This window comes from Gymnoscopelus microlampas (assembly GCF_963454915.1).
Source record: "Gymnoscopelus microlampas genome assembly, chromosome: 2".
In the NCBI taxonomy this organism is placed as follows: Eukaryota; Metazoa; Chordata; class Actinopteri; order Myctophiformes; family Myctophidae; genus Gymnoscopelus; species Gymnoscopelus microlampas.
In genome coordinates this window covers 24626848-24654747 of record NC_139939.1, presented here as the reverse complement: position 1 = coordinate 24654747, position 27900 = coordinate 24626848, and the positions used below count along the sequence as shown (strand labels likewise).

Below are 27900 nucleotides of genomic sequence, written 5' to 3'. Positions count from 1 at the left end.
CTTCCCATGCACCCCATATTATAACTCTATGGTGTCCCCATTAGACAGGAATAGCCACAGCATAGACTTTACAAACGTATGGCCCTGCTTTTAAGGCCAAGTCCTTGCATGACCACATTGGGGTCCCTGAGAGATGGCAATAGCCACCCCCTAGCATTCACATTGAAAGTAAAATGTATTTTATCCACATTTTATCCACTCACCTCTTAACCCACCCATCTACATGTGACATGATACAGACATTATAGACGTGTTCTGATCCTTCGACATACATTGATGAACCACTTTCAACCTGGCGTCCCTATTTAGACGTCATTATAGGTAAACATAAAAAAAAACATGTTGTATTTTTTTTAAATAGCAAAGACAGATCTACAAGCTCACAACACATCCCATCAGGACGCATTGTGAGCTTGTAGATCTGCCATTATTTTTAAGTGGTCATTTTTTTTGCTACCCTCTAATTTCTTTCTGAAATTTTCTGACCACAACCGCTGCAGCCACTATAAATGATGGTTCCCTGAGAAAGGTTAATAGCCGCCTTTATCCCTCTGTGTATTTGAGATGGCTACAGTGACACATTCATCCCTCACAGAATGGGTTCAAGAGATAATGGTGCTGATGATTTATGACATTCAACACTGCCCTCTATCTTTACTGAGCTGTACAACATTATAGTATACAGTACAACACTGTGCCGTGTGTGATAAGTAAAAGTCACAATGTTTCTGTCTTCAAAAGCATGTTTACAGATTACACAAAACATGCCCCTCAAAATCTGCATTTACACACACACACACAAAAACATGAATGCATATTTCAAATAAATGTAAAGAAAACTAGAGGTGCGGGTCGCTACGCGACCCTTCCGTCTAGTCGCTGGCGCGAGACTCTCGTGTAGTAGGCTGTAGACGTTTTCGACACGCAAACCAAAAGCGAGAGCAACAGTGTTTCGAGACGCAAAACGAAAACGAAAGCAAACTGAGAGACGGACACATTTCACCCGTTCATCTATCTATGTATTCACACAGGCTCTTGCAGGACCAGAATGTGCGGCACAGATTGATGAAGCAGCCCGCTCAGCCCAGCGAGACGGCGTTCGCTGCGTTCAACCCTCCCAGAGAGTCAGACAGACAGTATTTGGATGGGGGGCGGGGTTGCCATGTCCAGGAGTTGTAAGCGTGAAGTGGCATGTAATTGGTTAGGGAAAGTGCGTCGACGCATGCGCAGCGCGGTGCTTTTGCATGAAGCTGGTTGCTTGGTGCTCGCGCGCAAGTCTGGCAACACTGATGCAACTTACAGACGTACAACCGTTCTCGCGCATGACTGTAGATTCCAATTGTAAGGTAGATGACCCAGTATCCTCAGTGTCTTAACTCATGTACATATAGAGGCACATTTTGTCTGAACTACACCAAAATAATCTCAGGTGTAATAATAATTGAAGATTATAGCAGTGGCATAATGAATTTCTCCAAAGACACAAATGAAAAAGATATGTAAAAATATAAAATTAATACTTTATTAAACATGAAACTTTCACAAACGGGACGGGACGTAACTCTGTTGGTACCAATTTATAACAGCAGCGGCGAGAGCACCAAGAAACATGAAAGTAAAAAAAAACAAAAAACAACACACGTTTGGAAAGAGCTTATGAGAACTACAATTACAATTTACTTCTTGGTACTTTCACTGGGCAGAGAGTTGATCCAAGTTGTCATGAGAGCGGCTGGAGAGATGAGCTTCCAGGATTTCCCCAAACAGGTGCCTTTTCAACAAACTGTATGCCATGGGCAGCAGCTGTCTGATCACCTTGTAGAAGTACTATGGAGAACAGGAGGGGAAAAACTGATTGAATAAGCAAGTAGCATTTTTAAATATTTGTTTCTGTTTTTTAGGGCTGCAACTGTCCCTTATCTTCTTAATGATTGTTCTATCGAATATTATTTTTTAAATAGTTTTATTTTCATTTAGTACCATTAAGTAAAATGAGAGCAGAGAGTGGAAAAGTAGGACATGCAACAGGTCCCCAGTTGAAATTGAACAGTGTGAACGCTGTAATTATGCAGCGCTCCCCACAAAGAGACTCTACATTAAAGACATTTTCTTCCCTGTGAGACAGTACTGTCTGTCTTCAGTATGAGACTGTTGAGAACAATCTGATGAGATGTGAGTCTTAAACCACTTTAACAGGCCTACACAGTAAATACTTCATTGACCCCAAGGGTCTGTGTATGGTCCCCTCCTTTTTCCCCTCTACACCAGCTCTCTTGCTGAAAATTGTTGATGTACAAGCTCACAACACCATGCGTTGTGAGCTTGTAGATCTCCTATCATGACATTCTGAGAAAAGAGATGCTAGGATTCATGTGAGCAATAGTATAGTAATTGTATAATATATTGTGCATAACTGTATCTGTGCCAGTGTAGTGAGAGAAACGCCATGGGCACAATGCATCTTAACCTGTGAATGTGTGTGCATTTTTGATTTTTTTGACATACGTGGGAGCCGTAGCAGAAGAGGTCTATTCCTAGCTCATAACCCATGCCATAGTCACACTCGTCATTGGCAAATTGAACAAAAGTTATTATTTCCTGTAGGGGTCCGAAGGCCTTCATCCGCTCCTCATCATTTCGTGCTTCAGCAATGGCCTTGCAGATCCTCTTGAGACCAGCTAGACAAGCAGGGCAAGAAAGGAACATGTTTGAAACTTCAGTAGCTTAATTGTCAGATATTACAGCACATTATAGTCTTAAAAAGATTAACTGATGTTATGGCAATTGTGCAGTGCTGTAAATTATGTGTATACAGCTAAAACATCACATTCTGTCATAGATAGAAAATAGTCACAAGTCACAAATTTGAATGCCTAGCCTGCTGTCATACAATCAAACGCTACGTATACTGGTGACTTTATACGTTATTACAAGAATTCTTCAAAGTGCATTAACATTGCCTGTATTAACCCATTTAGACCTGAGGCCGATTCTAAAAACGTGTTCTAAATCCTTCATGTTTTCTGAAAAAACAAAAAAAGAAAAAATAATTATGTTGCTATATCTTGTCAAGTGGAAACTGTCCAAAACTGTTACTTTTCAGATCTACAAGCTCGAGATCTGCTATTTTTGATGCTTTTGTAAGTAAAATACAAAAAGTTAGAATATGGAGATAGGAGGTTTATGCCCGACAACAGCGATATATAGCAACTAAAATGACACAGGCGTATTTTACATATTTTACAGAGGTTAACATCATATCATATTTCCTTTCAAAGTAAAATGTTAAAGCAACAGAAACATCCAGAAGACAATTACACATGACAAAAGAAAGAACTTTAGATGAGAAGTAGCAGAGACACCAAAACGAACACCAGGGGTTAGGTCTCACCATCTGTTTCTGGTAGCTCTCGATATCCCACATCATTTTTGTCTACAGGCACAACGATGCCGGCAGCATGGAACGTCTTTGTGTTAACCTGAGGTGTGACACAAGATCCCCAGCTGGTCAGTGTGAACTGGAAGCTACACTTTTGCCAAATTGAAATGACATACAGTAAAAAGATGACTCCCAACTGCATCCAACCACTACTTGTTTTCCTTTCTCTGTTGCATCAGAGTATGAATTGTGGTCCTGAGACATAATCAAAATAATAATAGTAATTTGAGAACATGTGCCCTTGGCCCACTGATCCACCCAGACACCCCATATGGTTAAGAAGCATGTCCACGTTCCAAAAGGCAGATGTTTGGTGAACAATGAGCATCTACCATATGGGAGGCCTGGAACGGACATGTTGTTCCTTGGTAAAATCTACCTTTTTGTCCCTTTGCTTCATGACTTTGGTCTTTTGCTCTAGACTGAAGCCCAGATCCTCCACCCTGCTTTTTAATTTAGCCTCCAAGCTCCCCAAATCTTCTCCTCCTGTGGTCCTGCCTCTCTCTTTCCTCTTCCTTAACAAGTACAGCCTGTTGGAGATAGAGTAAACAATGACATATTAAGTAAGATAATATGAATGAGACAAAAAGAGCACTTATTACATTGTACAATCGTCCTCTGTGTGTTGATTTAACTCTTGTAAACAAGACAGGCTTTATAATGGCAAGTCTCCCATGTGGATGTCAGACTGCATGTGGCCAGTCAATGACATCAGACGCCTTATCATGCATCTATGACGTATGACATTTAAATTTGGGCATGGTGTGTCAGCCCGATCCGACCCCCGTTGACTTCCTTTATTAAAATACAAGAGATATGTATGTGGGAAAAGGACAAAAGTGGAGGTACTTCCAAGAAATTGGCCCCAAATGGGGCCAAACACATTATACTGTGTACTACTTTCATCAGTAGCCCATCTACAAAAGCTGTATCTGAATCCATAATGTATTTATTTATATAATTTACTCACTGGACTGCAGCAAATATATTGTCTCCCATCTGTGTTATAGTGCAGCCTTTCTTGGCTTCATTTTCACCCACGAATGAAGGAAGAGCGTCTGGAGTGTCTCTGTAGTAAGTAGTAACAATGGATTTCAGGAAGAAAACAATTAGAACTCATGCTATACAAAGTCATATCACATAATAAACTCCCCACAAAAAGTTCAGTAATAATTTCAGTCAATTATTTCTCCCCTTCAATAATACCAATTGGTATTGTATTTTACATATTTTTTATCGCTGATTAGTCACCTTTTTAAAAACGTATAACTTGTAACGGTGGTGCAAAGTTGCAGGACCCACACTCAGGTTGCTCATTCGACGATTGCACAATCCTTAAAAGTTATACCTTGCTATAAAGGTGACTAATAAACGATAACAATCAGTGCCAGTCCATTGACTGTTCTATAACCAGTAGTATTATAAATTAGTTAGCTTTGAGTGTTAAAGTGATTACATATTTAGTGGTTACAGTTTTCTACTTATTTAACTTAGTTTACTTAACTTAATTCAGTTGTAAAGGACACCCATATCAAAGGTGCAAAACATCTGTCCAAAGTCAGAATAATGTAGGTCGAGACATTCATTAGAATAGAAGATGTTGAATGGGCTGATATAGGATGGGGTGGTGTGCTCAAATGAATTTCATATTATTTTCATATTATCTAAATGTAGACTCAAGCAACATGAAAACTGTCTGGGTGCACATAAAAGCCCCAGTAGATGTGAGAATGTCTCAAGATTTTTTTTAAAGTGAAATTCCCCGTTAATGAAGGTTGCAGATGAAGAGAAGTGTGCAAGCTTAGTTCATTTGAGTAAGTCCTTGATAATTTAAACATCTTGGCAAAACAGTCAGAGTACAAGTTGTGTTTTCCATACCTATAATAGCCCATGTGATGCTCGGTCTCCACATTGCCCTGTAGTATGGTCTGGAACTCCGGCGGGTCGTAGAAGTACCTCCAGTGCAGGTGGTAGTTGGGCTGAGGGTTCTGGGAGCTTTTGTGAGCTCCTGCCAAAATATCAAATGGACCGACTAACCGCAAACCCAGTGTGTTCATCAGCGCATCTACAAAAACATAACGGTGCATAAGTTACATAGCCTTCTACTTTTCACACCTTTCTTTGGCTGGTAAATCACTGACATGAGTGGAGAGATGAAAACTTTAATATCCTCAAAGAGGCCATTTAGTTTGAATAGATAAAACGGAGTAGAAAACAGCTGCGTGCTGTGCACTAGTATCCACATTGCGATGAACACTACTTTAGATGGTTGAGTGACAAGAGCATACCCCTGGGGTTATCTGGACAAAGCTCTTTGCAGAATTCCCAGAAATGATAGAGATCCTCTGGCATTTGAAGCTTGTATAGTTGTGCGATCTCCTCGCGTAGGTCCGAATCCACCTCAGCCAAAGATGCTTCTGCAGGTCCATCCAGACAGGGTTTCTTTGACTCCTGAACAACATATGAAGAGTGAAAAGGCTCGATCATTGTGAATTAACTTAGCCACTAAAATCCATATGACCAGTAATGGGTGTTTGCAGGAGACAAGGGAGTGTAAAGGGCTGAGAAAGGTTTAAACTTAGATTGCAAAACACAGATTGACACACTGATCATCAGGTATGCCTTTTAATGGCAAGTTTAAAGAGGGAAAGAAAGTAGCATGGCCTAAATAAGTCTGCAGAAAGTGTCAGGACAGATGAATGTGTTTACTGCTCGAGTGTTTTGCTAAAAATCTTTAATGAATGGCTATTTTGGCCCTGATCAAACTAGAGTTGTGTTTGAATGTTATGTGTATTTGAGTTATTATAAAAAGGTCAATGTTGTTCATGTTCTGTACTTACTACCCTGGATTCTTAAGTTTTCTTTGAAGTTATGAAACATGCACTGCTTGTGTTTTGCATTGAAAAATGGTTTATTAAACAGCTCACAAAGCATGATGCTTTATTAAAACACTGAAATTTAATATAAAGCAGCATGAGTTACTAATTTACTATACTTGTTATTATTCGACAAACATAACAAATGTGTTTTCGTGAAACCAAGTTGTTAGTACAGTACAAGTGGACTATCATGGACTTCATGTTGGTTAAAAGCAAGGCATAAATAAAATGACATGTCATTCACGCCAAACAAAACAACTCAGTCATTAATAAATGGCTACTTATGCTGTTATGCTTCAGCTTAATGTTGGATATTTTTGTCACAATAAAGCAGTTGGACATTTTCAGGTCCAAATCTACAAAACACGTCGCAACCGCAAGGCGTTGTGGGCTTGTAGATCGACTATTTTCGGCGAGCGGCACTGTCGTACACAGGGGTGTATATAAGCATTGTATATCTACCCTTATGAGTCATGACACGTTTCACTCCTTTGTATGACACATAAGGATCCCTATAGCATGTTAAATGATACACAAAGGACACATGGTCTTCATAACTACAGTATCCACGCTGTGAGTAAGTAAGTACATTATGTGACATTTAGCCATGGATCTATCTATCATAGATGTATTTTAGCGAGTCTGACTTTTACTTTCATATCTGTGATAGTCTTGGGCTTTACCCCCCAATTGTCACTGGACATGCGCGCGGAAAGCCCGTAATTCTCCGTATTAGTACAAACAAAACATATACACCGCTGACCATGTAGCACCTGATGTTAACTCGACATTTGAAACCAATGTGCACTGCATTAGTCCGTATTTTTCAATAGGTCTGTGTTTTAATCACGTCTGTGTCAGATTCTGTCGGAAGTTCCCTGTATTCCTCAATGGGCGGTAGTGGCGGAGCGCATCCGGTGAAAGCGGGAATTGCACTCAATGTAAACAGGAAGTAAACGAGGGGGGGAAACGGCGTTCAGGCATAGACGGGATTAAAACACATATCTATTGAAAAATACGGACTAATACAGTGCACAAAGATTCCGAATGCTGAGTTAACATTCAGGGCTACCTGGTAAGCACCTTATATTTTTTCCATTTGTACGTGTTCGGAGAAATACGGACTTTACGGGAGGATGTTCAGTGACAATTGGGGGGTAAAGCCCAAGACGATCATAGATATGTAAATGTTAAAATCGATTAAAAAAAATACATCTATGATAGTTTTGATGCAAGGCTAGTGTGACATCAGTGTGTGTAAGTGTAATACTAGTAAAACAAATGAAAGAACTCGTAACGGTAGGATCAGAGAAGCAGCTGCGGCAGCTGTGTTAACAGTGTTGCTGCCATGTTGTTCTCTTAACCACTCAGCACACAGAAACTGTTACTTCCACAGCGTTCGTTACACATGAGCTTTGCACCAACACAACAGACCGCGAGCGATAAAGCCGTATAAAAGACGTATATCTGTGTAGAAAGTGCTTTAAAGTAACGTTACCTGGATAGATTTTGATTTTCTTTTCGCGCGCCCTGTCATATTCTTCCTCTTGTCTGTCCGTCAGCGTCTTCTTCTGCCGGCCGGAAGAGCAAAATGTGTCGCATACATAAGGACATCACTGACCACCAGTGGCTCTAGGTGGTAATTGCAGCCCCTGGCACAGGGGGGTCAAAGCCAAAAATAAATACCCCCCCCCCCCCCTCCCTTTGTTTTTGCTGTTACCATAATCTGTCTTGAGAGATTAGGTCAAAACAAAACGTATTTTATTTGTATTTATTTATTTTTGATGCAGCGGGCCGTTTAATCTGATGTATATCTGAATGGTGTTATGGCTTGTCCAAAAGAAAACTCCAGTGTGTGCATGGGCAGCAAAGCAGTATTATCTATCACTTATCTGTCTCTCTCACTCACACACACACTTTCAATTTCTCTCATATGTTCAGTTCTCCTGATACCCACAAGACTAATAAAAACTGAAATGTAATTTGCTTTGTGCCAATTTGCAATTAGATTGATATTATAACATATACCTGTATAGGCCTGATCTGATACATGAGACACATGGACACATTTGAGCAAATCATTAAATTATTTGCACAAAATGTTAAGGATACCTATGCCCCCAAATTGAATGTCATGCTGTGACTATATTAAATTCACAGCATGGGATATATTATATAAGCCTAATATATTATTAGACAAAATGACAGCAGACACAATTGGAACTGGAACACTATAACATTGAAGCTGACTAATGCAGGGGTCTTCGACAGGGGGTACGGGACCCCTAGGGGGTCCTCAGAGCTACTATAGGGGGTCCGCAAAATCTTTGTGTGATAGGATTTAGTGTTTTTATATTAACCACTTGAACCCTAGAATTCCTTTTCTGAGGGGAGCATTAGCCGAAAATAGCAGATCTACAAGCTCTCAACGCCTCGTGCTGCGAGGCGTTGAGAGCTTGTAGATCGGCTATTTTTGGCAAAGAGGCTATAGGTGTAGAGGGAAAAAAGAGCAGACTATGTAAAAAATTAAAATAATCTGAAACACAATTTTATACAATATAGAGTGGGGGTCCCTGCTTCAACTCTCTCTCAGCTAGGGGGTCCTTGGCCTGAAAACGTTGAAGACCCCTGGACTAATGGGTATTCTGTCCTGATTGGCTGAAATTGGCAACTCACCTGAATATGTATTTTCAGTTTATTAAAGAGCTGGAGAGATGGGGAGACCTCTGTTACTGAACAAACACACTATTAGAATATAGAGCTTTAACATTTTAACAAAATACCTTTTGTTTTGATCAACAATGATCACTTGCCCTGCCTTTAAACAAATGTTAAGGTTAATATAATCGTTTAATTGCACACAAAGTAACTAGATTATGCTCCACCTCAGCACTAACTTCTAAATGTTCTCACTGTCTAAGTTCGCCCTCTGCTGGCCTCTTTCTCCTCATCATCTGCAGTGGGTGGAGCCACCACTGACAGCCGGTGCCACGATTGGCTGATGGAAGAGGAGGCTGCCATGACACAGAGGATGCTGTGCACAGGACCACTTCCATAGCATCAGCAGGCAACAAGCCTCCATCCTCCTTTTTATCCCCATCTCTCATTCTCTCTCTCTGTCTCTCTCTCTCTCTCTCTCTCTCTCTCTCTCTCCCCCTGTGGCTTATCTTTCTCTAACCTGCACTATCTACTGTCCCTCTGTCCCCCCTCCTCTCTCTCTCTCTCTCTCTCTCTCTCTCTCTCTCTCTCTCTCTCTCTCTCTCTCTCTCTCTCTCTCTCTCTCTCTCCTCTGTCTGCCTTCGTCAAGCACGCGTCTGCTCAGTCTCAGCGCAGTAGAGGACACACATACTGTACTGTACAAACCGGTACAGACAGCGACAGGAGCAGGCAGACTGGTACAGGTAGGTGTGCTGGTGAGGCCTTCCTCTCTCTCTCTCATGCAGCAGAGACAAGACATCGTGTTCTCCTACGCTCCCTGTCAAGGACTATTCATCTAACAAATGTGTGTGTGTGTGTGTGTGTGTGTGCCTGCGTATGTGTGAGCAAGAAGCTGGAAGCTTGGCAGAGAGAACTACCACACCCTGGAAACAGCTACTACTGTTCCTGCAGCTACACAGCGGGAAGGGAATTGCTGCAGTGGATTATTATCACACTCGTTCATCCTGTCCTGTAAATGTTTCCGTGTGCACACTGCACAAAATTCTCCTCCTTATAGGCATCTGATGCACATGAAGGCCCGGTGGCCCGGTCTCTTGTTTTTTTCTACGCTATTCGGCTCTGCGATTTACTTGACTACGCTGACTTGGTCCTGCACACACACACGTGTCGTGTGTGTGTGTGTGTGTGTGTGTGTGTGTGTGTGTGTGTGTGTGTGTGTGTGTGTGTGTGTGTGTGTGTGTGTGTGTGTGTGTGTGTGTGTGTGTGTGTGTGTGTGTGTGTGTGTGTGTGTGTGTGTGTGTGTGTTTCCGATTGTGTGATTGCTTAACAGAGGTCATGCCAGAATGTTGTATGTGGTGGTCTGGCTAATGTCCGCTCTCATCTTTGCCTTAATTCACCCCTCTCTTCTTTTACCATCTATCTACCTCTCCCTGTCCCCCCCCCCCCTCCCCATACTCTGCCATCTTTACATTGCCTCATCCAACCTTTCCTTCCATCAGTCCTTGTTTTCCTCTCTTGTCTACCTCCTCTCCCTGTATCCTGGTGTCCTGTTACCCTGTCTAATTCCTCCCAATCCATCCACCCATCCATCCATCCCTCTCTCCTCTCCGCACCTTTCCTTCCGGTCGGCTGGTATCCCAGGATGCCTTGCTCCAGGCCGCTCCGCTAGGCCTCAGCAGCATGGGCGGATCCTGGGAAGGGAGAGAGAGCACGGATTGGACCCTTCCCTTCAGGACGGGCGCGCTGGCGGGTCACCCTCACTCAGCTTCAGATGGGCGAGGACGCTGATAGCTCCAAAATCAACCACAGCTTCCTGCGAGACTATGTCACCGAAGGTAGGACAGATCATCTATTTTCACCCTCTCACTGCCTTTGGGTTTTCATAGTGGTACGATGGTGTGATTCATTCGACCATATACAGTATGTGTTATTTCTGGGCTCCTGGGTTGAAGATATGGATAAATCCTGTTGTGAGGTTCAGTGATTTACAATACGGTTTGTTCTCTATGGAAATCTGACACTGAAATCAATAATGATTGAAAAAATGTTTGCTGAACGTCATTCTTTGAATTTTGACTTCGGTCCAGAAAAAAAGGTTAAATAAGGATAAGGTTGTATTGTTGTAAGTTAGGCCTACCTTTCCTATTCCTTTGTATCTGTGTCAGGGGCCAAGTAAGAGTTATTCCGGTGATACTGAAAGAGATACATTGTATTGATCCCCACTGATCTCTCTTCCACCCCCCCCCCCTTACTTCATTTCATATTGTCTTTCCATTCTCTATCCTTATACCAATTTTCTTCCCCTTCTCTACTTTCTCATCTCTGTCTTTCTTTCTCCATGCCGCAAATCTTTCACCACAAATGTGGATTTTCCTTCCTCTTCTTCATCCTTCCCTTTTCTCGTCTTGACCCCCCCCCCCCCCCAGCTGATGTCATCTCTACGGTGGAGTTTAACCAGACAGGGGACCTCCTGGCCACCGGGGACAAGGGGGGCAGAGTGGTCATCTTCCAGAGAGAAACCGAGGTCAGTCATGGAGGGTTGATAGGTTCAGCACCTTTTCCAGCCAGCTGTAGGTTATTGTCTCTATCGTAGTCTATAACAGTTGTTCTCAACCTGTGGGTCCCCAGATGACATTGAAGGGACAAGTTAAGGACTTTTAAGACCTTTTAAATACCCAAAAAAGAGAAAAGAAAGCAAAGAAAAATACATTCACTGCATAAAAAGTAATCAACAAACTAACTGGCCAAATTGTCAAATAATATAAGAAAGAAGCAAAATAGCCGATCTACAAGCTCGTTGTGAGCTTATAGATCTGCTCAACTCCTACATTCCAAGTGCTTGTCAGGGTGGAGGGTCCCCAGTTCAAATGTGGTTATTTTGGAGGGTCACGGCCTGAAAAGGTTGAGAACCACTGGTCTATAATATGTCTACTTGTCTCAGGAAATAATTATGTGGCATGCATATTCTTTAATTACATTTCATGAATACCTATAAAGTAGTTTATTTGAACATTGTGTTTGCTTGCAGTCCAAAGGGGAGTTGGAGGAGCTGGGGATCGATACAGGGGACTCTGGGGAGTATAACGTCTACAGTACATTCCAGAGTCACGAGCCAGACTTTGACTACCTGAAGAGTCTGGAGATTGAGGAGAAGATCAACAAGATCCGATGGCTGCCACAGCAAAATGCAGCACACTTCCTTCTGTCCACCAATGGTACAAATGCAAAACGAATTAAAGCACTCAGCAGAGGATTAAACTGCAACTCCACTTTTAGTATCTGGAACACAAAGAGGGTAGATATTTTGCAACGAGAGTCGAGAGGCCATGGATCTTTTGGTCCAGCTTGTGCTTTGGAAGTGGTAGAACTGTGTTCCCAGTTTATGTGACAAATGGTCAGCCATGAATAGTCATGTTTTTGTTTATTGATATTTACGTTGATATGATTGACAATGCTTAACATATAATGCTATATCCTTCTACTTATTATAACCGCTAGCAGTATGATTTTGCTACGCCTATAGGAGGGGTAAAGTTAGTTACTGTTCAAGGGGAATTGCTGCACTTTAATCATATTTCTGTCTGACTACTAAAATATTAGTTATTATTTGTAGGCAATCAAGATATACTTTGCCTATTATGATGAACGTGACCAACAATATCAGTTTTCAACCATACACAAGGAATTCTGAATTGCCTTGATGTTTCCCATCTATCACTGTCTTAAATATATTTTTACTAATCAACCCTACTTCTCCTTGGCTTGTGCTTTCCTGACAGCTTGTCTGTCATTTTGTATTAGTTTGCTTGTCAGTCTAATCAACCTTAACTGGGCCTTAACCTCCACCATCCATGTTGTGTGTCACAGATAAGACCATTAAGTTGTGGAAGGTGAGTGAGAGAGACAAGAGACCAGAGGGATACAATCTAAAAGATGAAGAGGGACGGATCAAGGATATCTCTACTGTTACCTCTTTACAGGTAAGACAGACAGACAGACAGACAGACAGACAGACAGACAGACAGACAGACAGACAGACAGACAGACAGACAGACAAATTATAATTCAAATTCAATTAAATTCAAAGGAGCTTTATTGACATGAGAAAACATACATTTACATTGCCAAAGCAAGTGTCAAAATATAATAAAACCAGTTGCAAATGGGGATAGTATAAGTTGGAGGGGGTACAGCATCGTGTTAACAGAGCACAGAGTCACATTGCTTCGTTATATACATGTTATATTTACAGGGTATAAAGATTTTTGAGACAAAACGATTTAAATAGCATACAAAAAAAGCCTCTGATTTAAAATGCGTTTAAAGGTAACAGCTCTGTTTATACAGTACTGTATGTGCAGTAGGTCTAGAGGTCTACTCGGGACACTCAATGGTTAGTAGTCCTTAGGGTGGTTGTATTCCATTGGCTAACCTTCTTTTACAGTTCTTTAACAGTTCACAAATCTTGCTGCTGTGTTCGCACATTGTTGTATTCCTCCCAGTAGGTATGGGAGTTACACACACTAAAACCTGAGTTATACTTAGTTGTGGTGTGCAGGTGTCGTGTCGTGCACTGGAAATAGCCGATCTACAAGCGTGTCACTGAAGCGCAGCTACTGTAAATAAAAATCAGACTTGATACTTTTTTTCTTCTTTTGCTCTCATCTCAGGTGCCAGTATTGAGACCCACAGATCTGATGGTGGAGGTACGGCCTAGACGAGTGTTCTCCAACGGCCACACCTACCATGTCAACTCTATTTCAGTCAACAGCGACGGCGAGACATACATGTCTGCTGACGACCTCCGCATCAATATGTGGCACCTAGGCATCACTGACCGCAGCTTCAGTATCCTTCCTTTTTTGGTAGAATGTAATGTGGCTAAGTGGGGTTTAGTAGAGTGTAATTTATTAAGTTAACCCATTGATGACTTATCACTTCATACAAAAGGCCACTGACAGTTTGCATTACAGCCTCATGGAGCTGCCTCTTATGAATGGATTTTGTTCTGCCTTCTCCATACTGGTTTTAATGAGTAATGTATCCATCTACCAGAAGATATTTACCAGATCTCTCAAGATGATTAAAGCTGTTGATGTTACAGGGTTGTTTAATCATATTTATGTGATGAATTTGTGCCATCACAACGTCTAATGTTGACATGGCAATATCACTGAGAAAAGTCTCTGATATTATTTCACATAATGAACTAAAAAGGATCAAAAGAGATGTACACGAGAAGTAGAGGAAAGCCGAGGGTTTCATCCCTCGGCTCCAATTATCTTAATTGGAGCAATATTTTTCCTTTTTTTACCAGGCAAATGTTAAAAAAATTCTGAGAAAACCATTACAACAAAATTGACATAATATGCAAACACAGGCAGGCTGAAATCCTTAGTGTCCACATGGCCTTAATAAGACTGCAAAAACACACACACACACACACACACACACACACACACACACACACACACACACACACACACACACACACACACACACACACACACACACACACACACACACACACACACACACACACACACTCACTCAGGTAGAATTTGCTTACGTGATGTTTATGTAAATGCTTACAAAGCGTATGCAGTGGCTTAGACATACCCTGTAGACATGTACTGTACATGGAGTCAACGGCAGACCGTTAGAATTTAATATCAATGGTTGCTGACAACTACTCTGTCACGTTTGACCTTTAACCCAAACATATGTAGACTACAGTATTCATAGTTTCACATCTGCCCCCCCCCCCCAAAAAAAGGGGGTTCGGAAGTAGAGTGCTCTCTGCTATTTCCCATTTAAATAGAGGCTGACCTAGAAAATCAGCGAAACATCTACGGAGAAGTGTTTAAATAATTCACTCTCTACTAAACCACATGAGGGCCCACTGCAAATAGAAACACAAAGTGGAACCGAGTGTCTGTGTGTATTTGGGGCTGAGGTTGGCCGTGATGGAGGAGTGGAGCGTGAACTTGGGGGAACATGCACAGCAGTCAAATCTTTGCCTAAAGCAATGAAAAACAGATGTTTTTTCAACTGAACTCGATAGCTTTTCACCATATCTGCCAGCCCAGGCCCCCGCACCTCCCCCGTTACTGAATGACTCTCCTCTCAGGACCTGTCTCTTCACATTCCTTTAATCCATACACTGTAAGTCAGCGGTTCTCAAGCTTTTTCATGTCAAGGACCCCCAAAATTATATGTATTTGACCGTCGACCCCCACCTCAAAATTATTGTTCCAGGGACCCCCAGAAGCAAAGATTTGAGAAAAATGTTGGCTTTGCACACATTTTCAAGATTTTTCAGCAGATCTAATATGAGCCTGTAGATCTGCTATTTTTGAATAGCTAAAGTGTGAAATAATAGTTAAAGTGGTTAAAATGATTGTGAAGCTATATTAACTACTTTTGCTGGGGACCCCTTGGTACCCCCCAAGGACCCCTGGGGGTCCCCGGACCCCACTTTGAGAACCAATGCTGTAAGTATCCTCAGGGTGGAGGGCATGGGTTGGGGCCTGAAGAGACTGTCTGGAGAGACAGGAGACGGAAGCAGGTGGTAGGGTAGTGGTGGGTGGGGTTAGCTCTCCCTGTAGTGCGCGGTACACATTGTCTGTGATGTATTGTCCCTGATTGATGTTCTAACCAGACATTGTGGACATCAAGCCTGCCAACATGGAGGACCTGACGGAGGTGATCACGGCAGCAGAGTTCCACCCTCACCACTGCCACCTGTTTGTCTACAGCAGCAGCAAGGGCACACTGCGCCTCTGTGACATGAGAGCCTCCGCCCTGTGTGACAAGCACACCAAATGTGAGCGCATTGCATACCACAGTATATATATGTGCTTACGTGATGTTTATGTAAATTCTCACAAAGCGGTCAAGGACCCCCAAAATGATATCTATTTGGGCCGTGGCCCCAATCTCAAAAATATTGTTCCAGGGACCCTCAGAAGCAAAGATTTGAGTTAAAAATGTTCGCTTAAAATTTGCACACATTTTCACGATTTTTCAAAAATACCAGATCTACAAGCTCATAGCGTGGCACTCTGTGCCACGCTATGAGCTTGTAGATCTGCTATTTTTGAATAGCTAAAGTATAAAAGCACAGCAAATGTGAGCGCATTGTATACCTGATACCACAGTATATCTGACTATCTCTCATGGTTTCATAGTAATAATGACTAAAGGTTCCTGTGTTAATCGTGTAAATAGAGTTATGATCGGTACAGTACATACACAGTAAAATCTAAAGCTGCAAACAGGGTCTCCAAGATGAATTTCTGCTGCTGAGCTAAGACAGAAAGCCTGATTGTACAGGGGAGATATTACGCTTTGAGCTTCATGCAATACCCCTTGCCAACCAGTAGTGGTTCTACCCAACCGATATGCATTTCTCAATGGAAAAGAGCAGAGAGACCAGCCCCAGCCACTGAAGATATGTTAGATTTATTGTAATAACATACTCTACGATACAGGTAGAGGTTCAAATAATGTTGTATGCATTAAAAACGTTCACGATTGCAGCTTTAAGTCTGAGAGTGTAAAAATAGACCCACAGGTCCAATTGGGTCAATTTGTGCATATCTTGTCAGTTAGTGTTAGGCCTTGATTAATCTAATGGCAGAGGTGGAAAGCAGCCAAATAACATGTTATTGTAACTGAGAAGCTTTTCCATCACTACAATCAGTAACTCTACTTTCACAAATAACTATTTTTGATTAAGTATTGTAGTCCTACTCAACTACTTTTGTAAAGGCAATAATTACAGAGTAGCCTACAGTTATGCTGTTATGGCCGAATCAGGAGAGAGCATATTTATTTAAGTTAGCTTTAAACCACTCTTCTTGACAGGAGAGGGATGGATGGTAGGCCATATTCACACTGAAATGGCTACAGTCAGATTTCGACATTGGCCCTTTCTATGTGATCATACAGTACTCTTTGTAACTATCTGTTACTTACTCAAAATAGTCTTCAAAATAGCTGCTTTTGTATTTTTATTGGAGTTTTAACAGCAAGTAATCTTTGACTTAAAGCCGCAATCTGTAACTTTCATGTGGATTTTCTCATTCAAGAGGAAACCCCCCACTCGAGTGGGGCAGTACTACTTGCAACCAGTAGGTGTCCTACCCGACACCAGAGTATACATTTCTCAATGGAAGAGCAGGGAGACTACCTCCAACCAGTGCTAATATATTGCATTAACATACTCTACAATACAGACTTGTTAAAATAACATTGTATTCATTTAAATTAGTTAGGGATGTAGCTTTGCTAGTAATACAAGCAGAAAACATATGCACATTGAGTAGGATATTCTAGTACACTTTCCACCCCTTTTCATTGATTGAGTGCATCAGGTTAATTCAAAAATAATTCTGGGCAGATATAAGTGTAAAACTTTCTTAAGTCAGTGATTATCAAAGTTCTTTCATTTCAAGGACCCCCAGTTTCTTGCATTAGGCCACAAACGCCTAGCCTGGTAAACCACCCCCAACTCTCAGAGTTACAGGCCTGTATGGGTTCCTAGCTATATATATTATTTAGCTGGGGGGGGGGGGACGTCGACACAGAACCATAAACATAAGAAACTCATGCTGACTCTTTGTCCAGTGTTTGAGGAACCTGAGGATCCAGGGAGCAGGTCTTTCTTCTCAGAGATAATCTCCTCCGTTTCGGATGTCAAGTTCAGCCACAGTGGACGGTACCTACTGACCAGGGACTACCTCACCGCCAAGGTGTGGGACCTACACATGGACAAAGGCCCTGTGGAGACTTACCAGGTCAGATGACATATTGGTTATACTTCTGTCATGTGTGTTACTTGGTAAATGGTGTCTAGCTCTATTGCCTATATTTTGTATACCCTCTAGGCCTAAATACCTCAGTTATGTCATCCAGGCCATATGCAGACCTACAGTATTGAATGATCCATTTATCTACAGTATCACTAAAGGCCTTCCTGACAATCATATGTCATAGTCATATCACACAGGTGGTTATTTATATTAGTGATGCTGTGTTACCTACAGAGTCTTGTTATGAGAGGCAATATAGTGTGATACACACAGACCTACATAGTGAAATGATATATTGGAAAGTAACGGGAAGAATTTCAACCTGCACACTTACTTTTGACATATGACATGGAATAGACTCTTTGCTGGTATGGTAGACCAGTGGTTCTCAACCTTTTCTGGATCAGGGCCCACTTTTTTTAAAGTGTTTGCGGCCCACCCATCTGACCACTTAACACGGCAGCCGATATTGGTCAGATGGGTGGGCCGCGTGCATTTTCAGAGCATGTTTATTTTAATGATCAATCAATCGATAATTGCACATTGGGGGAGGAGGAGGGGTGCGGAGTGGGGCGGGGGCGGGTGCACAGATTGGTGAACCAATGGGAGCCCATGGATGTTTTCGTCTGAGATTTTGAATCCGCCCCTCTATGCCAGATATCAGACGCGCTGGGGCAGGCTATATTATCAGTAAAACCTTAGTGTATATGACAATTATTTGGGGGCCCACTTGCAGTTGAGCCCACAGGTTGAGAACCACTATGGTAGACCATACCAGCAGTCACAGACTACAACTCACGGTATACAGCGGTTTGTTTGATTTTCAAGGAAGCCATTGGATTCCATCCTTTTCAGTATAGTATGAAAATTAACTTGCACAGTGTATTGAGATAACCCCAACATGCATTGTGTGGTTAATTCTTGACAATCTACTTGACATCAATGCATCAAATATTTTATTAACCGCACAATGATGTTTAGACAACATTATTATTGAGAAAATGTAAACATACATACAGTTGAAAAATATGTAATATGGGCAAAGCTGTGAATTGACCTGTGAATTGGTTTAATACCGGCCTCGGCTGGAGTGAATCAACCGGAAAAAGATGACGATGCTGCCTGCTGTCTTTCACTGTATCTCCAGGTCCATGAGTATCTGAGGAGTAAGCTGTGTTCTCTCTATGAGAATGACTGCATCTTCGACAAGTTTGAGTGCGTTTGGAACAGCTCAGATAGGTAAGTGGGCGTGAAAACAGAGAGTGTGTGTGTGTGTGTGTGTGTGTGTGCGTGCGTGCGTGCGTGCGTGCGTGCGTGCGTGCGTGCGTGCGTGCGTGCGTGCGTGTGTGTGTGTGCAAGAGCGAAAGAGAGAGACAGACAGACAGACAGACAGACAGACAGACAGACAGACAGACAGACAGACAGACAGACAGACAGTGAGTGAGTGTTTCCTCTCCCAGTGTGTCACTCAGTCCTCTCATCTGCATCATGCAGTGTTTAAATCAATCCCGGAGACAAGCTTTGTAGATGTCAAATCGATCCCCTCACCTTCAATTTCATCCCTCTTTCTCTCCACTATCTATTTCATCCCATTTTCCTCTCCTCTCCTCTCCTCTACTCAGCGTGATCATGACGGGGGCGTACAACAGCTTCTTCCGGATGTTTGACAGGGAGACAGGGCGGGGCGTGACCCTGGAAGCGTGGCGGGAGAGCAGCAAACCGCGGGCCGTGCTTCGCACACGGCGGGTTTACACCGGTGGCAAGCGGCGTCGTGGTGATGTGGGTGTGGACAGTCTGGACTTCACCAAGAAGATCCTGCACATGGCTTGGCATCCAACCGAGAACATCATCGCCATAGCAGCCACCAACAACCTGTACATATTCCAGGATCGCGTCAACCCTGAATCACAAATGACTCAGTGACAGAGAAGGGGATATCGACAGTGACAGAAACACACACACACACACACTGCCTTTTACCATCTGTCACAAAGAGTGTGATGGAGATACCGAAGGCTTGGAAGAGTGTTCGGGGAAGCCGTACCGATAAAGCCACGTTGACTGGATGCGAGATGCATTCTTTAAGATTGTTGAAATGATTTGACATTTGAAGACGTGAAGCTCAAAATATGAGTGTGTGATGTTGTTTCATGTTTTAGATAAATGATTGGCTCTTGTAGTCATGCATCAATGGCGACACACTTTTCGTCCCAATCTACATGCAGGGTTTTGAGGATCCTTGTATTAGTGCCTCTGTGTGTAGGGTCTGTACAGAGACCTCTCCATCCACGACGTCGCAATGCTGTTGAACACACAGCATTGCTTAGCTCACTGATGTGCTTTGACAGCCTCCAATACAAAATGGAGAATTTGTTGTGGATACCATCAAAGAAGGCTTGATAAATGATACAGTATAATGCTGAAATGTGTCCTTGTTAAACAACCTGAGTGGATTGGACGGATTGTGTTTCTGTTGGCCCGTAACTTTGCCAGACAGTGTTTTTTCTTTTCTTTTTTTAAGAGTCGTCTGATCATTCAGTGGAGCTGTTCACAAAAAAACATTCAGAAGGTTTTGTTTTTCCACTATAGGCCAACAGCAGCATCTGAACTACACCTCTCATGTGGAGCCGTGCTCTTGGGAGAATGCACGCATAAATTACCTTTGCACCACTGACCTTGCAATAATGGCCGTCATGAAAACACATAACAGCAGTTTTCCCACTCCATAACATGGGCTTCCCATAGGCTTCTACACGTATTGTAAATGTACCCACACATCCCTACTGCTAAGTGTAAATATTCCATGTTTTTATCATTAGCAATTCAACACAGCAATGACTAACTTTAATCCCTGACAGCAAAGTGGTATGACCATATGTCCAAGTGGGAACTCATTTATAGAAAGGCCAATCAAATCTGTTCATTATATACAAATCATGTGCCAAGCCGCACATATAAATTTACATAATCGTTATTATTAATCTACTTGTGCTGGCATGGAAAAGCATCCACCTCTACACTAGGTCCAGAGTTTATGTATACGCTTATCTTTCTGGCAGTGTGGCAGAATTGCAGTCTAGAAAGAAGAGAGAGCTACACACAAATCAGCTCTTTGTAATGCAGAGAGGGCCAATATCATTGATTATTTTTCATTATTGCTTTGTCTAGGCCTATTTCTCATCAACAATGTACTTGTATGACAAATGATGATAGCTGACACGTGTGAGTATTAAGTGTGCTGGAATTGAAAAATTCTTTGTGATTTATATGAAGATTTAACTATTATTTGCATTAGCACATGCTGAGCTACGTGATATAAAACATTTTGCAGAGAATTTCATCAGAATATGTAAGTGATCATTTTGAGTGATCTTATGAAAAGTGGATGATGGACTTACAGTATGTTTTCATAAGGGATCATGAAAACTGATTCAGTGAAGTTTTTGATTCACATTGTGTCTAGTATGTTGAAAGTGGAACGAGGTGTCAATTCAAGCGTTGACTACTGTAGGTCCTTTGCTGACAACGAGTTTTGTAACATTGTGCCATGTGAATTTATTATGACAAGCTCTCTTTGTGAATAATACACCATGGCTGTATGTTACTCTAGGGGTGGCCCAGGATTCTTAGTATGTACAACATTAAGGTGATTAAAGTGATTATTGGTCTTAACTGGATTTTGAAGATACTTAACAGCTCATTGATTGAAGTGCTTTGTATTCAAGTGACCTTGGCTCTTGGTTGAATTGAAAATGTCATTCTTATTATCTGTGTAGCAGGTGGACTTAATTGAATCAATGCAGATGCATATTAAGGCCCTTTTTCACTGTTTCTAAATATTGACACATATTCTGTTAGATGGTTAATTTAAAATTCACTGTGTAACCTTCAAACCCCAAGAAAAGAAATCACATGTTAGCTTTGTTATAATGTTTCACTTATGCTCTTTCTCCTCTCTTTTTCACTAGTTATTTGTGACTGGGTGCTCACAGACAGTAGACTGCAGGCAGTAGTGGACACCTCTACTATGCTTTTGCGTTTTGTCCTCCTTGTCTGTCGAGTGTTGTTGAATGCAGACACAGTCCGGCACTGACTGGTTCAACAGAATGTTCAACACAGCAAAACAATAAAGCTGTGATATCAACCAATGACTGGAGAGCGTATGAGATAAACTGCATGACAAGAAACTGGTTCCCATAGCCATGTACCACTTCCAGGCTTCCAGGGCCCTGTCCTCCAATGGTGATAGTAGTTTTAGAACAAGTCAGTTGTCATCACATCATAACCACCACCTCTACCACCACCATGTACCAATCAGAGAGATTGTCTGTTCATGAACACAGCAGTAGCTGCAGCAGCATGTTGCCATTATTCAACGCTACTAGCGTGTAATATCTATCATACTTTAAAAAAGACTAATCGTACAAAAATGGATTACTCAAATGAGGTGAATGAAAGGAATGTGTATTAATAAAATAACACGAAACATGAAAAAAAAAAAGTTTTATTGAATTCATTTATGTTGTCATTGTCTATATTCCTCTATCCCTACCATGCTTTTTTCACATTTGGTTTCACAAGAAGACAAATGAATAAAGCAGACATACTTCATTGTTGTCATACTAGTATTACTCCATTTATTTTATTTCGCACCCCTGTAACTTCAAGCTATCGCAAGTACCGCACAGTAATACCAGTCTAAAGGAATTATGCCTACTTTAATGCAGTGCAATGTATGTCTATTCAGAAAATCTACAGTATTATTGATTATTGTTAGCCTCATAGCATAATTGCCTAAGTAAGTTTTTGGTCAAATTGACATTTCTGCCTAACTCTATACTCTCCTAACACTGCTGCTTCATTGTGCCTTATGCCTATGTCCTCAGCCTATCAGGATGCTTGTTGCATTCCAAAATCACTCATTTAAAGTAATTTAACTTTTTGAATTAGGCAGAAATTATTTTTGAATGTAACAAGCATTCTGATAGGTAGATACACATGACTTAGGCAAAATTCGTTTTTTTCTCATGACCTTGAATCTAGTTGACTATCTAGGCAGATGATTTTTCTATTTTTCTTTTCTGAAAACCTTAAAAATATGACTTGGGCAATTATGCTACAGTAAGAGGCTAACGATATGTCGGTGGAACCAATGTGAAAAAACACACCAGCTATATCCGTACCTTTCAGAAGGGAACTCTCAAAATTGAAATACTTTGAAATACACTTGCATATCCCAACACATATCCTCATGGGCTCTTCTTAAAAGCACTAAAATTCACAGCGGGCAATACAGGCTCTACATTATGGTACTCACTCCTATATAAGAAAAGGCCACAACTCACTACTGTTCCTACTTTATGTACAGTATGCCATTTTAAGTGCATTTTCAGTTGCAATTGTATTTGTGTATAAATTCATCACACCCTTGAAGAAAAGGAAATCTGCATGTCTGCCGGCATGAAAGTGAATGAGAACAAGAAGGTGATCAACGCTTACAATTTACAAATTGCTACTCATTATTTCGACGGAATTAACATGGATTCTAAAATGGCTTTGATTGATCTACCCGTCCTCCTCCAAGTTACTATAAACTATACATTCATAAATTCAAAGGAAAACTCATCCCAAAGATTTGGCTGTGGGGACTCAGTCAGGATATGAAAAGACGGCAACACACTTGCATCCAGCCGTACTGTGTAAGTACACTGGCGGGATGCTACGGATGGTAGTGCTTGTCTTTGGAACGGCTAGATGGCTGCAACCAGAGAAAATGTAATGGACACTATGAAACTGAGACCAGTATCCTAATGCCTACGTGCTTGTCATCTAGCCTATATGATGCTCATATAATAAGTTCTTTAACTTCTTTTTGGCTTACAGGTTCTCAGTACAATTCAGTGGATCTCAAACCTATTACTGTACCCCTGCTGCAATATATGTACTGCTGAGTACCCCTTCACCAGCACAAAACACCTGATGCTGAAGAATCTTTGGTGTTTCTGTCCACATACACATTTTTCATTTTCATTTCTTTAGTTTGCTTTAATATTCAAAACTAACTCAGGGCAGGTAAAAAGAAAACGATACAGCGAGCTAATTGGCAACCTTTTTATTGGTGGGTGGTTGGCGTATATTGACAATTCGTTGTATTGAATATGGCATATACAACATTTTTTAAATGTATGTTAGTTTCCAGATTTAACTGATTCTATGAATGTGGGATAAATTGTCCTCTTAGGAGTACCCCGAAATACCCCTATTTGAGAAACACTGCTTTAAATAACCTTTATACTGTAGCATACCCTAAAGAAAACAATCAGTTGGATGATGGTCACCAAATATTAAGACCACAAAACTGGTAGGACAGAAAATGTAGAGCCAAAGTTAAATGTTATTCTGTAAAACAATCACACTAATTTGGCCAATACAAGTCTGAAAATAAATGGGGTAATGTGCATGACGCAAATTCAGTAAACAGATACATTTCTCATCTTTCTCTCACACACACACGCACACATGCGCACACGCGCACACGCACACACGCACACACGCACGCACGCACGCATGCCCGTGCGCACACGCACACACACATACGTGCATGTGCACAAACACAAATAAAGTCACAAGACAGTATACATCCAGTTACGTGTACAATAAGTACATTAAGGCTACAATTGTTAGTGTAACAGTTACAAAGCAGCAATCTCATTACAGCAATATCTATCTTAATCTAGAACCAATTCATGTTAAATTAAGTTGTAAACAAAAAATATAGATTACCATAGTAGCATAATGCTACTATGTATATATAGAAGAGATAATCTCAGAAGAAACATACAAAATGGCTTCCTGCAAACAAATTAGTTAAGTGTGGTTACCCCCCGATCTGCATTGGAATCTTTGAGAAATGTCTTTATTTCTATCACTTATGGTTCAACTTGTTGAATTTGTGGTGCCCTTGTCAGATAGAACTCAAAACACTTTTGTTGGAAGCCTCCTCAATGTAAATCAAATTTCGGGTTGATCACACGATGCATTCATGAGTTATTGTAGTTTTTGCAACACAGGTCTCGCCCATAAACCTTTGAAGCCAATTATAACAAAACGTTATTGAATATCCAAAATATGTTGTGAGGGTTGGTTCCTAACCCATTTCACACAAGCAGCGGCATGACACTGGCACGTTCTGATTGAGCATTGAATTTCAAAGTATGTGGAGACGAGTGACTCACTGCTTTTCCAGTGTTGGGACGTTTCACAGCAAAAAAAATTAGAAAACCTCAACTAATCAATCCCCCCCTCTTCCCCATTTCACTACCCACCAGGGAGTACGTATTTATTCCCCGTCAGCCATCCTCTCTCACCCTGCATTAAAACCAGGAAATACTACATTGTTTTTCTTTTTAGTTGGTAATCTGTGTATGTAAAATATATATTTCTCAGCAAATCTCTAGTTACATGAACATTGTTCCTGTGGAGCAGTTTGTTTATGCTTATTTATTAGGATTATAAAGATTGTGTCATTTTGCAGCACTCACAGCTCCAGTGCTGCGGTGCTGTGAGGCCAGCCGCCCTGCCCTGGCAAAGAGCTCGATAGGCGTCCCTCGGGCGTGGACTAGCCACATAATCAAAGGCACTTGAAACGGACAGAAACATATTGCAGTATGAACATAGAGCACCGAAGTCTGACATCACTGCCGCTAGAGGTCGCTACCACACTGGATCACTGAGTAATACTTTCTATTGGAAATCCCATAGGGAATCTTAGATCACGTCATATAACTGTGTTCCAAAAATAAACAAATCAGCACAGCGATTTTACTCCAAATGTATCCAAAGAGTAATAAAATATATATTTTTTCTCCAGTAGGTGCGCAAAAGGACCTTTTTTCACAAAGTTTTACCTCAATAGCAGTCATATTGACACACGGTGACAGACTATGACACCTCGGACATGCTCAGTTTATTGCTTTTAACGTCGGGGACAAGTGTCAACACTGCTGGTGTGAATTCAGCGTAACTCTACAAGATTTGTGGTAGTTGTTACAAACATTACTACATCTTTTATGTAGTTCTGCTCTCATCTTTATGTCTCCCTAGTATTGTCTGCTATTGTTGTTATTGCTCAATTCTTGCTGAGAGGAAGGGAGAAAAAAAGAAATCAAATGCAAACTTAAATGCTCGCTCGGTGGTTTGTCTCCAGTCTTTTTCAATCTTTACCTGTCTACCCCCCATAAGTGTAGATACACAGTCCAGGCAGTGCATAGCCTTAAGCTCAAAGGCTGGAGCCTTAGCCCCCAGACGTCCCCCCAGCTTGGTGCTGAACTCCACCGTATTCCCAGGGTCCAAGTTAAACAGGACCTGCATGAACTCATGGCTGGCCATTAGCATTATATCGCAGCCTGGATCTGCTATCCCCACATCCGGGATCATGCCGACCGTCACTTCAAAACGGTAGCTGTCGAAGCGCTTGACGTGGCAAGTATGCTTGGCCAGAGCCTTGAGTTGGCACAGCTCTTCTTCCTCCTGCATCTGTAGAAGAACGGACAAAGGAACAGGATCTGGCATTGAGCTGGCAGTAATATTGGAAGTCAGGTTCGCGACTGGGGTATTCCTTGGCTCGCATTTTGGATATTTCTCCCCATACAGGCAGCGCAGCCAGTCAGCCATGAACAATGGCAGCATTTTGATGAGTGACTGAGCCCCATTCTCTGTTTCAGCTACGCGGACATGCTTAAACTGCCCAGTCCAGGTGACTCTGTGTCCATCCAAGTGACTGCAGAACAGTTGCGTCTGGGCCATGCCTTTGGTCTGCCAGGCCGGCGGGCCACAATGCTGGCCGTACTGCTTCCAGGTCAGGGTGGAGTTGTAAATCTTCAGCCCCTCCGAGTTATACAGATACAGCGAAAAGAGCAAGATCACCATGGAGATGCAGAACAGGATGATTTTGACGGGACCACTCTGCTTCAGAGAGTCGAACACATCCAAGATGGACATGCTGAACCGTGTCCAGAGACGCAAGGTAACAGGGATTGCGCACACAGCCAGAGTCACGATCACCTTGGTCAGCTCCAGCTCCAGGAACCACTTGATGACCTGGATGAGGAACAGGGCAGCCAGGCCAAAGGCAAGAACAGGCAGAGCGAACAGGAAGAGAAAGTAGGCCACACAGGTGCGGATGAGACCCAAGGGGGAGGAGTTCTGGAGGAGCACCATTGAGAACTCACACCACATGAAGCACACCAGGTAGGGAATCAGGAAGCAGTAAGTGCCATGGAATCCTCGCATCTTCGCCATTCTAAAGGTAGGAGTGGGGTAGACAGAGATAATTAATCATAGAGGGCTAATAATAGTTTGTAGTCCTAAAACCTGAAAGTGAATTTGCAATGGGTTCCCTCATTCAGATACTGTTTACTAGTTGTTGTATTTTTTTGTATTTGGAATTGTATTGTTTGTGGAAGTATGAGAGTGTTTCACGATATCACCAGCTCACCTGAAGAACAGGTAGAAGAGATAAATATAAAGTAGGCAGGGCAGACTGAGCTTCAGTACCACTGACTCCCCAAGTGGCACTGTGGCGAATGTGCACCCCAGTAAACGAAGCACTTTCAGTCCTTTCATGGTGTTCTGTGGCAGGAATCTGGTCAGGGAACACACAGAAGACGCTACCTGGAATTGACAAGATATTACTATATTGTGTGAGTTTTCATAAAATCAACCATGTCCATGATAGCAAAGTATTCACTTCAAATATTCTTCATTATATTTAGTTGAAAATAGCTGATGTTTGATGAAAGTCATGATCAGTTGTTTGGGACTCGGTTATGCTACAAAACATAAACAAGCCCTTAAAACTGCATCCAGTGTTCATGCGCTCTGACCTCTATGATCATTGCTTTTCTTGCATACGTAGAAGCCATGGGGCTGAGGCTCATGTAGCTGATAGCGGTGAAGAACATGGTGACAGTGGAGAGCTCAGAACAGGGGATCCAGGATTTGTCCGCTACAGGAAAGGAGAAAATGCCGAAGAAGACGGAGAAGAGAAAATAGAGGTACTGTTCCAAATGATTCCAGCCAAAGTTGGTCTCTGCCTGCTCCACATCCA

At 41.8% G+C, this 27900-nt stretch overlaps 3 protein-coding genes across 4 annotated transcripts in view; 1 reads left to right on the top strand and 2 right to left on the bottom strand.

The window, feature by feature from the left end:
* Positions 1-1500: 1500 nt before the first annotated feature.
* Positions 1501-7892, bottom strand: hpf1 (histone PARylation factor 1). Its single transcript, XM_084042379.1, has 8 exons — positions 7817-7892; positions 5728-5890; positions 5318-5504; positions 4410-4508; positions 3819-3969; positions 3392-3479; positions 2506-2678; positions 1501-1827 (listed from the first exon to the last, which is right to left on the bottom strand). The coding sequence occupies exons 1-8, from the start codon at positions 7853-7855 to the stop codon at positions 1693-1695; spliced, it is 1035 nt and encodes a 344-aa protein (XP_083898505.1). The 5' UTR covers positions 7856-7892; the 3' UTR covers positions 1501-1692.
* A 2855-nt stretch (positions 7893-10747) lies between these two features.
* LOC311054507 (serine/threonine-protein phosphatase 2A 55 kDa regulatory subunit B gamma isoform-like) lies at positions 10748-19715 on the top strand (the record flags this gene model as incomplete). Its single annotated transcript, XM_084070522.1, has 9 exons — positions 10748-10811; positions 11403-11500; positions 12005-12191; positions 12844-12956; positions 13647-13824; positions 15638-15802; positions 17608-17777; positions 18940-19031; positions 19415-19715. 9 exons carry the CDS (start codon positions 10748-10750, stop codon positions 19713-19715), a joined length of 1368 nt encoding a protein of 455 aa, XP_083926648.1.
* A 3985-nt stretch (positions 19716-23700) lies between these two features.
* wfs1a (Wolfram syndrome 1a (wolframin)) overlaps positions 23701-27900 on the bottom strand; it is a 12023-nt gene continuing 7823 nt past the window's right edge. For both annotated transcript variants that reach the window (XM_084080655.1, XM_084080656.1), the window contains exons 10-12: positions 27677-27900; positions 27289-27464; positions 23701-27093 (exon numbers count right to left, since the gene is read on the bottom strand). The exon at positions 27677-27900 is cut by the window's right edge and continues 55 nt beyond it. In XM_084080655.1, the coding sequence (XP_083936781.1) occupies positions 25914-27093; positions 27289-27464; positions 27677-27900 (1580 nt within the window). In that variant the 3' untranslated portion in view covers positions 23701-25913. The remainder of the gene's footprint in view (positions 27094-27288; positions 27465-27676) is intronic.